Below are 10,888 nucleotides of genomic sequence, written 5' to 3'. Positions count from 1 at the left end.
TCTCCATGTTCTTCCCCGATTTTTTTAATTTTTTTTTTTTTAATAGTCTCGGTTTTCTAGGGTTATGAAAGTCTCATCTTTAGGGATCTGCCTCTCCCTGGCTGTTTGCTGCTCCTCAGCGCAGAGCTGAAGGAACACGGGACCCACTACAAGCCAGGAGGGCTGGAAAAATGCATGGAACGAGGGAAGAAACCCTCTCCTGTAAAATAATCCTTTAAAAAAAATCACGGGGAAGGGCGCCTTTCCCTGTTCCTGCCCTCCTTGCTGGGCTCCAGGCTGCTTCTCCTGCCCCTCAGCGCTCCAAGGCATCTCCTCAACTTCCAGCCTTTCCCTCCAGATCCTCACACGCTCCCTCCCATGGCTGCAGGATGCAGCCTGGACCCCCCCGCCCCGCTCTTTGCTCCTCCCTGGGGCTCCCAGGGAGCCGGGGACCATCTGGGTCCCTGCCCGGCACAGGCGAGGGGAGGGCGGTAGGAGGGACCGGCGGGGCGGGGAGGGGAGAAGGATGCTCCGGGGGTGGCTCTTCGCTTCCTCGCCCGCCCGGAGCTCGCAGGGGCTCGCCTGGAGGATGTCTCACCCCCTCGGCACAGGTAACTCCGGGAGCCCCCAGGGCCGCAGCCGGGGGATGCTGCAAAGGGGAGGAAGGGGCCGCAATCCGGCTCGGATTGAAACAAAACTTCAAGGGGTAAATGGGGTTTGAAATAAAACAACAACAACAAAAAAAAAAAAAAAGGATGCAGGTTTGTGCTCGGAGCATGCAGGGGGTGAGCCCTGCCCTGAAAAAAAAAAAAAAAAAAAAAAAAAGAGGATGCAGGTTTGTGCATGATGCTCTGAGCATGCAGGGGGTGAGCCCTGCCCTGAAGTTTCCTTGTGGATGGCCGGGAAATACTTGCAGGGGTGGAATGCCGGGGGTGGGAGGCTCTCGGAGCCTCTCTGCCGAGCGTGGTGCTGATGATGCTCGGGCTCCGCGAACCAGCTGGGATGCCTGGGCTGTGCGTGGTACCCCGGGGTGCTGCATGCCACGGATCAGCTCCCGCAGCCGCCCCGTGGCTACCGACAGCCCCTGTGTGGCCACTGCGTGCCCGGAGCGGGGATTTGCGGTCCCGGCTTTGAAGTTTGCGTGTGCCACGGGCAGGGGATGCAGCCGGAGGGGGCTGTGCCCACACTGGTGCTGTGGCTCGTGTTGTCGCATGCACAGAGGAGGCTCTGCAAGGGATTAAATGTATGGATGCAGAGGAGAAGTGCAACGGCAGCAGGCACAGCTCGGCAGGGAAACACGATCCACGATCCGTTCTCTCTCCTGGAAAAGCACATGGATGGCCGGGGAGATGCTGCAGGCAGCCCGTGCTGCTTCCCAAGTGGAGAGCGGCTTCCTGCAAGCATCCCCCGGCAAAATGCGTGTCCTTAAGGAGACTTGGGAAGCGGCTTCCTGCCGAGCACGTGAGATGCAGCCGCAGCAAGAGCTGAGAGGGGTGGAGGGGGGTGGTGCCGGTGGGCGAGAGGATGAGGGGATATTCGATTTTCTTCGCCCTGCTTGTGACAAGATGTTCTGGTTTGTCACTGGAGGTGTCACTGCTGGGGGAGCGCCGGTGGCGAGCTCGGAGCATGCTGCTGAGGGCCAGCCCCAGGAGGTTTCTGGAGCAGCACCTTCTCCTGGTGGAGAGCTCAGAGCAGCAGCGGCCGGCTCGGGAGCGGCTCCCGAATCCATTCATGACTGAGGAACCTCCCGCCCCAGCCGAGCCCGAGCTGCCGCCCTCCAACCTCACCAACGCCACCGACTGCGGCGAGGAGATCCTGCTCTATGGGGACACCGAGAAGGTCGTCATCGGGGCCGTGCTCTCCATCATCATCCTCATGACCATCGCCGGCAACGGGCTGGTCATCATCTCCGTGTGCATTGTCAAGAAGCTCCGGCAGCCCTCCAACTACCTGGTGGTGTCCCTGGCCGCCGCCGACATGTCGGTGGCCTTCGCCGTCATGCCCTTTGTCACCATCACGGACCTGGTGGGGGGCGAGTGGCTCTTTGGGAAGGTGTTCTGCAACGTCTTCATCGCCATGGACGTGATGTGCTGCACCGCCTCCATCATGACCTTGTGCATCATCAGCGTGGACAGGTAAGGCAGGGCCGGGCTGCTGCCCTGCGCTCAGGTGGGCTCTGGTATTTGGAGGGTTTTGGGAGGTTGGGAGCTGCTAGGATTGTGTTCCTGGTTGGATCAGTGCTCCTGGAGGTGTTTTTTGCAGGTGACGAGGGTTTTCTGTGGGAGTTCAGCGCCTCGTTCCCTTTGGAAGAGCTGGGCTCAGGGTGTTTTCTCAAGTTACTTCCCTAAGTTGCTTCCTTAGTCTTCCCCCTTTTGGCAGCTGCTTCTCATTGTTCCTGAGGAACAGCACCTGACCTTCTCCGTGGAAGGTACCTTGGCTATGAAACCATTCAAGAAATCAAAAAAAAAAAAAACCCAGAGGCACTTTGGAAATGCAGGTTCCAGGGCTTCTGGAGCCAATCCTGTGGGATTTTGTGTTGCTCCCTGGACTCGTGCCTTGGCTAAGGATGTCAGCAGCTCCCCACACCCCATCCCAAAATCCCAAACCCCCTGGTTTAGCTCAGTGAGCACATCTGTAAGGATTTTCTAGCTTCACCTCCCACACCTGGAGCTGGGAGGGAAAGGCTGAGCCTGCCTGGCAGGGTGGCCAGGCTTGGACAAGTCAGCACCTTGGTGGCTCTAATTTTAGCAGCTGCGTCATCGGGGCCATCGCGCTGACGAGCCCGTGGCCGGGGCTGACGTCTGCTGCCTTCTTGGGGGTCGCTTTGGGCTGAGCTGGCACTGCTGGGCTGGCAGCAGCAGCTTGGGGAAGGGACACAGTCCACATGTGAGATGTGCCCTTTCAGCTGTGCCACCTCCCCCGTCACCTCGGCAGGTGTGACAGCAGGTGACAAGGCAGAAAGGACAGAGAAAATCCTGCTGCTGCTTGACATCTCCCCCCTGGGGCAAGCCAGCAGGGAGTGCTGCTCCAAAACCTTCATCCCCACCAGCCACTGCTCCCCTGGGAGCTGCAGATCCCAGCCCTAGGCAGCTCAGAGCTGCTGGGAGACAGAAAAACCCTGCCAGGCCACAGGCAGGGTTCAGCTCTTCTGCTGAACTTGCTTTATTTTAATAATTTTCCTGTAGGAAAAAAAAAAAAAAAAAAAAAGCAGGTGTGCTCAGAGCTGGCAGGAGCTGACTCTGTGAGAGGGAAGGGATGAAATGCAGGAATTAAATGTGTCAGTCCTTCCTCCCAGTGGGTGAGGAGCAGGGAAGTGCCTACACACTAACCAGACTGGCTTTGCTTTAAAATTTCCTTTTCCTTCTCTTTTTCCTTTTTCCTTTTCCTTTTCCTTTTCCTTTTCCTTTTCCTTTTCCTTTTCCTTTTCCTTCTCTTCTTATCCTTTTCTCCTTATCCTTTTCCTTCTCCTTTTCCTTTCTTTTCTCCTTTATTTCCTTTTGCCTTGCGTTGCCTCCCTTTTCCCCTTTCCCCCTTTTCCCCTTTTCCCCTTTCCCCTTTTACCTTTTTCCCTTTTTCCCTTTTCTCTTTTTCCCTTTCTCCTTTAATTTCTCCTTGGCCAAGCATGTCAACAACTCTCCCGACCCCATCCCAAGTCCAAAAAAAACCCAATACCTTTCTTTTTCCTTTCCTTTTCCTTTCCTCCTTCTTCCCCTCTCCTTTTTTTCTCTTCCCATTTCCTTCCCCTCCTTTCCCAACCAACCAATCCCAGCCTATTTTATCTCATCCCATCCCGTGGAACAAGACTTTTCCAAGCACACACACAAACAGGAGAGATCTTTCCCCAAAAACCCTTGCCATGGATTCCACCCCTCCGTCGTGTCCCTCCCGTCCAGTGTCACTGCTCCAGGGAGCAGATCCACATCCAAGGACACTGCAGGCACTTCCTGACTTTGATGTCACTTGTCTTTCCTGGGAAGGAGGGAGGGAAAAGCTGTGTCCCAAGAGGTTGTCAAAGAGCCTGAATTTTCTGGTGTGAGTTTGTCCCTCATGTGTTGGCACAGGAACTGCACCATGATCAGTTTGCTCCCAGAACTTCATCCTCACCACGCCACAGGCGCAGTGGGGAGGTTGAGAGGTTGCAGGGCAGCTGCCTGGAGTATTTCCAGCTGGGAAAGGAGAAAAACAGCAAGGATTGAGCAGAGGGAAGGGACTGGACCAACCCCCCAGCTGTGCCCACCCAGCTCTGGGTGGGAGAAAGGACAACCTGCAAGTGGAGGGGGCTTGTAGGGTCAGTCTGTGCTGGGGCTTGAGGAGGGAATGGGAATTCCCTCCCCAATTCCCTGGGATGTCCTCTGGTGCATATTAGAGGAGGAAGTGAGAGGGGTGCTGTCCTGCTGCTTTGCCCCTCAAGGATGCCCAGGAATGAGCTGGGAGTTGTGTGAACCATCCCAGGGCAGTGTCTCAAGCATCCTGTGCAGCATCACTGCTCCCCATCAACCCAGCATGCTCAGGCAGTGTGTGGAGGTGGACTGAGGATCCAGGATCGTGCCTGGATCTCCACTTCCCCGCTGAGCCTGGGATAGGCAGGATTTTTCATTTGACTCTTGATGGAAACATCTCTAAAAGCACAATTCTCAATTTCTATGCTGATACAACCAAAACCCAAAAGCACAAGGAGAGCTGAGCTTGCAGAATCCCTGAAAAACCTGCTCCAAAAGAGATTAAATTGTTATCTCAGTGTGACATCAACCCAAACCTCCTCCAGTGATGGGGACCAGCTCTTCCTCCTGCCCTGGGAGGAAGAAGATGAAAAGCCCTGGTGCTTCTCGGAAATAGAAAAATTTCCTCTGGTTCTGTCCTGAATCCAACTTGGTCAGCACTGTCAGGCCTGTTCCTGCCAAGGAGGAGACCTGGTTTTATTGATGGCTGAAGTGTCCTCAATATTTTGCTTAGCTTAGATGGAAAAGCTACTTGGTTTGCCCAGGATGATGAGGACTATTAAAATGTAGGCTGCTGTTATTGATTATTAATGCCGAGGGCTTCCTAAAAGCCTCTCGATTGAAGCTGGTAGAACTAATCTTGTCTGAAGCGAGATTTGATTGATTTCCTTTGAAATCAGAAAAGAAAAATGCTGGAAACATCCATCTTCCTCTTATATTTTCCTTATGTAAAAGCCTGCCAATGTTGCAGATTTTTTAATGTCACAAACCAAAAACAAGCCACCAACAAAAAAATCCCCTCTTTTGGCTGCTCAGCTTTGATGAAACTCTCCATAAAAATGCCAAGAAGCTGACAAAAGGAGCTCCCCAAAGCCCACACATCACTTCTGGCATCCCTAGTGGAGAAAAAACTCTCCATCCATTTCCCAGGCAGCTCTGCTGGGGTTCTCCCCTGTCCCTAGCAAGTATTTTCCACCCAAAATCAGATTATATGCTCCAAATTGGGGTCACCCTCTGTAAAAGGATGCTTCCTAAAAGTCAGTGGGATGAAAACAGCACAGCATTTTGCTGGATTGTCTTCCCCATGTCCTTCATCCAAATGTTGTCCAGGCTGGGAAGATCCCTGCTCTGTATCTGGGATGGATCCCTGAGATGCAAGGCATGGGCAGGTGTAGCAGCCTCCAGCTGCCTTTTGTTTCCTCCTCTCCTTCAGCAGGAAGGGGCAGGAATGGCATCAGCTTGGAAATCAGGGAAGGAGCTTATTTTGACTGCAGAGGAGGCATGGAATTGTGGTAAAACAGTGGGGTCGAGGAAACCCTGATTCTGAGCCCTAATTCTGGGCTCATTTTTTCCCCCTGTGTGAGTGGAGATTCATCTTTTCCCAGTTCACCAGCTGCAGGATGGAGAAAGGGGCACCTCAGGGAGGTTTGGGTTGTTTTTATTATTTAATCCCTGGCACAATGACCCAACAATTGAAGGGGGCCTACAGGGAAGCCACAGAGGGACTTTGCACCAGGAAATGCAAAGGCAGGACAAGGGCAGGGTTGGATGGGATATTGGGAAGGAATTGTTCCCTGGGAGGGTGGGCAGGCCCTAGCACAGGGTGCCCAGAGCAGCTGTGGCTGCCCCTGGATCCCTGGAAGTGCCCAAGGCCAGGCTGGACAGGGTTTGGAACAACCTGGGCTAGTGGAAGGTGTCCCTGCCCCAGGGGTGGAACTGGATGGGATTTAAGGTCCCTCCCAACCCAACCCAACCCAAGCCAACCCAAGCCAACCCGTTCCATTATTCCCACTGACTGTAGAACAAACACTGTGAACTGGCTCATCTGTGGGGTTTGCTGGTGCAGCCCAGCCTGGGGCAGACCTCCCACCCCACAGCCAAAGGACTGGGATCTGCAGGATCAGGGATGTGGCAGGAATTTATTGCACCTGGCATGAGTGCCTGCACCCTCAGCCCAGCACGGTGGGGGCCCTGCAAATCCACAACAAGCGCCCACAAATCTGGGGAATTGCCTTTTGTTACCTGATTACCCTAAACTTGACGAGCAGCACGACGCACACACAGAGAAAAACTAAAAAAATTTCAAAGGGAGAGAATTCCAGGAGAATTCCACCGCCTGTCAGCGCCACCTCGCCTCCTGTAAACGCTGCCCTGTTTTGAGGGCTCGCTGCTTGTTTCAGAATTGTTACAAAGACCTCAAAACGGCCCCGTTTCCTCCAGCAGCAGCAGCTGCACGAGGCACCCGTGGATGAAATGTGTCGGCTTTGCCTGCTCGTTAAACCGCGTCACCGAGCATTCCCTCGGCAGGTGCGTAAATTCCTTGGAAGTTTCAGCAGATCCCAGGCGGATCAGCTTCCAAAGAAACCCGGTAACAGCATAAGAGAGGGTGGCACACAACTCAGCTTGGATTTATTGGCGAAGTTTGTAGCTTGGATATCCAGAGGGGTGATTTTTTGGGTAGTTAATTTGGGAATTGCAGGAGCAGGGCAGGGGTTTCTCCCAGCTTGGCCCCATCAAGGGCCATAAGGAGGGAATGGGTTGCTCGGAGAAGCTGTGGATGCTCCATCCCTGCAAGTGTCCAAGGCCAGGTGGGATGGCCTTGGAGCCACCTGGGGTAGTGGAAGGTGTCCCTGCACGTGGCAGGGGGTTGGAAATGGACAATCTTGAAGATTCCATCCAACCCAAACCATCCTGGAATTCCCTGAACATAGAAAGTTTTGGTTGGTTCTTGTGGCTAAGGCCAGCTCAAAAAAAGAATATAGAGGAAAATAAGGAAAGAACAACTCAGTGAATGAATTCAAAATCATTTTATCAGGGAGGCAGGGGGGAAGACTTTAGTCTCTCAATTGATTTAGCAGGCAGGAGGGGAGGAGAAATTAGATTTTTTTTTTTTTACATTTTATTTCCATCTTCTAATCTTAGGGGATGATCTGGAAAAGCGAAATAATCAGGGAAGAGAAAATCTCTAACACAGTAAGACTGACTGTCAGAGAAAAATTATACAGCAGAGGTAAAATTCTCCACAGATATTTTCCATTTTTTTGTTCAGCTTTTAGCCAAAAATACTCCTAGAGCTGCTGTTCTCACTGCCCCTCTGGAGTAACACCTTTCATCCAAGAACAGTTAAGAGGTGATGTGTTCCTGCCTAAAAATTCCTGGCAGCGGGAGATCGGAATCAAAAAGGCTGTAACAGAACAGAAATCCATATGAGTGGCTCGAGGTCTTTGCTGGATTGATTGGAGCTGAGTAGCAGGCAGATGTTTTCCAGGGGGAACATCGACTGACAGCAGCCAACTCCCCCCTTGATTTATTGCTTTACAGTTCTAATTTACCCACAGCTGACAATTTCTTTATCACACAAACCTCTCCAATAAAAGTCAGGATAGTTCACGTTTACACCCCGTGGCACAACCGCGAGCTGATGCTGGGTGCAGCCTCCAGCTCCTTTCAGGCAAAATAACAAGGTAACTCCTAACCCCAGGGGTCAGGATTGGGGGATCTGTGGGTCACCAGGTGGTTTTGGGATCTCTTACTCCAAACTCCACTCATTTTCCTCTTGAGGGAGAGCAGCGCTCCATCACTTTGGCAGATACTGGCTGTGCAAGGGAGCACAGGGCTCCAGCTGCTTGGGTCATTCCTATTTGAGTTTCCAGAGGTCAACAACTTTCAGGGAGTCGTGCAGAGCCACAAGGTCCCCCCGAGCTTCCTTTTCTCCAGGCTGAGCCCCTTTCCCAGCTCCCTCAGCCATTCCTGCTGCTCCAGACCCTTCCCCAGCTCCATTCCGTTCCCTGGACACTCTTCAGCCCCTCAATGGCTTTCTTGTCATGAGGAGCCCAAAAACTGTCCCCAAACAGCATTGTCCACTCTCCAGCTTTGCTTGCAGGGCTCATCCAGACACATCTTTAAGTCTTCCCAAAGGCAAGATTATTTCTTGGTCTCCCAGGGCCATCTTAGCTGCAGGTTGTATTTCTTCACCAACAAATAAGAGAAGGCTGCAGTGCTTCCCACTTCCCATTAAGCACTGCTAGGAATTATTCCTTTCATCTGGAATCAGCCCTGTGGCACACCACTCTGAGCATCACCCACCCCACTCCTGGCTGTCTCCTTGGGAAGGGCAACACTCAGGAGGGAGTTATGTGCCATGGCTGGAAGCTGTTACATGTTCTCTGTGCAGAATAGTTCTGGAGGAAAAATAAAATTCTTAAGGCATTTTTTATTCCTGAAAACAAAGCTTTTTAAAGTATTTTTATTGCCCAGGAGATCATGCAGAGTTCAGACTGCACTCAGCAGTTCAATGACACCTCGTGTTATGGACGCCTCATCCCTGGAAGTGTCCAAGGCCAGGCTGGTCAGCGCTTGGAGCACCCTGGGATAGTGGAAGGTGTTTCCAGAGGGTTGGAATGGGATGGTCTTTAAGGTCTTTCCAACCCAAACCATTCTGTGATCCCACGCACTGAGTGATTGCAAGAAAGCGAGGAACAAATTGTGGTGTTTAGTCAAGAGATCCCATGCCTGTGGAGATTTTCATTTGACAAATTAATTTCTTGTCCCCTCTGAGGGCCAAAATTCTCTCACAGCTGACCGGGAGTGAAAACCACCCCAGAGCCACCCACTCCTAACCCCTGACAACTCCTCCTCCCTGCAGGTACCTGGGCATCACGCGGCCGCTCACCTACCCGGTGAGGCAGAACGGGAAGCTGATGGCCAAGATGGTCTTCATCGTGTGGCTCCTGTCGGCCTCCATCACCCTCCCTCCCCTCTTCGGCTGGGCCCAGAACGTGACGGTGGAACGGGTGTGCCTCATCAGCCAGGACTTCGGCTACACCGTCTACTCCACAGGCGTGGCCTTCTACATCCCCATGGCCGTCATGCTGGTGATGTACAGCCGCATCTACAAGGCGGCCAAGGTCAGCGCCGAGAAGCACCGCTTCATGAACTTCCCCAAGCACTACGAGGAGGAGGGCGTCTACTGCCTCGAGGCCTCCAGCCGCGCCCACCACAGCTCCCGCCGCACCAAGGCCGTGGAGGAATGCGCCACGCTCTCCAAGCTGCTCCGGCAAGACCGCAAGAACATTTCCATCTTCAAGAGGGAGCAGAAAGCCGCCAGGACCCTCGGTATCATCGTGGGGGCCTTCACGTTTTGCTGGCTGCCCTTCTTCCTGATGTCCACGGCGCGGCCGTTCATCTGCGGCATCCGCTGCAGCTGCATGCCCCTGAGGCTGGAGAGGACTCTGCTCTGGCTGGGCTACACCAACTCCCTCATCAACCCCCTCATCTACGCCTTCTTCAACCGGGATTTGAGGACTACTTTCTGGAACCTGCTGCGCTGCAGGTACAGGAACATCAACAGGAGGCTCTCGGCCGCCAGCATGCACGAGGCCCTGAAAGCCACGGAGAGGCACGAGTGCATCCTGTAGCGCCTGACCCGCCGGCTCCTGCCTCTCCAATGCCGGGTTCCTCGCTTCCCTGGCCTCCCAGGGGATGGCAGGAACCATCCAGCCCCTCCAGACATTGCCACTGAGGGTGATGGTCCTTTCCCTCGCCCCGTGAGGAGCCGCGGTGTTCCTCACCCTGGGAACAAGTGGAGGGAACTTTGGGAACAGCCCTTCCTTCTCACTCTGTCCCAGGTGGGAGCAAGACCTGGGGGGTTCAAGGTCTACCAACAACTGTGGGCCAGTCACACCACCTTTCTGTGCCTCAGTTTACCCATCTGTTATTAAAGTTAAAAAAAAAAAAAAAAAAAAAAAAAAAACCCTCCCAGCCAACCAACCAAACGAAAAAAAAAACCTCTAAAAACTTGTTAAGACTGTGGCTCTCCACCTTCAAAAAGGGCTCTAAGGTCTGTGGAGGGCACACAAAATCCTGTGTAAAGACGACACTGGCTGCACTTCTCTGTGGAATCTGACAGCAGCTCCGTTGTACATCCAAGCCCCCATGCCATCCCAGCTTATCCAAACCCTATTCCCCGATGTAATTGCATTTCACACCCTGAGCTCACGTCCAGGTTTGCACGTCAGAGCAGAAATACCAATGACCCCGTTTCCCCCCACACTGTAGCACTGCAGCACTTGAAGGAGATGAATTTGGAGGGTGAAACACAAACGAACACGGAGTTTCCTTTATGGTTGGATAGGGAAGTTTGACGCCTCCTGCTCATGAGGGCAATGACCAGAGAGCAAAGCCAGTTGTGTTTATTGGGTTGTACTGTAATTCATTCCCAGACAAGCGACGTGTGTTCATCATTTGTGGCTAATTGACTCCATAAAAGCACGCTTTGGTTGACAACAGAGAAAAACATATAATTTCCCTGACAGCTTTACGGTATTTCGGTATGATGTCCAGCAAGCTTGAAAAAATACACTGAATGATGTTATCTTTTTCTAAAAAAAAAAAAACAAAAAAACCAAAAAAAAGAAAAAAAGGTTTGGTTTCCTTATTTTGGTGTAGAATCTTTGGTCTCTCTGACTTCA

At 52.7% G+C, this 10,888-nt stretch overlaps 1 protein-coding gene across 1 annotated transcript; it reads left to right on the top strand.

Moving 5' to 3' along the window:
- The first annotated feature begins 482 nt into the window (after positions 1-482).
- On the top strand, positions 483-9,838 carry LOC121335120 (5-hydroxytryptamine receptor 7-like). Its single transcript, XM_041402949.1, has 3 exons — positions 483-590; positions 1,567-2,114; positions 9,064-9,838. The coding sequence occupies exons 2-3, from the start codon at positions 1,606-1,608 to the stop codon at positions 9,833-9,835; spliced, it is 1,281 nt and encodes a 426-aa protein (XP_041258883.1). The 5' UTR covers positions 483-590; positions 1,567-1,605; the 3' UTR covers positions 9,836-9,838.
- Positions 9,839-10,888: the final 1,050 nt, after the last annotated feature.

The sequence above is a fragment of the Onychostruthus taczanowskii genome, unplaced genomic scaffold (assembly GCF_017590055.1).
Source record: "Onychostruthus taczanowskii isolate IOZ18803 unplaced genomic scaffold, ASM1759005v1 scaffold2, whole genome shotgun sequence".
Lineage (NCBI taxonomy): Eukaryota > Metazoa > Chordata > Aves > Passeriformes > Passeridae > Onychostruthus > Onychostruthus taczanowskii.
This window is presented reverse-complemented; position numbering and strand designations above follow the sequence as displayed.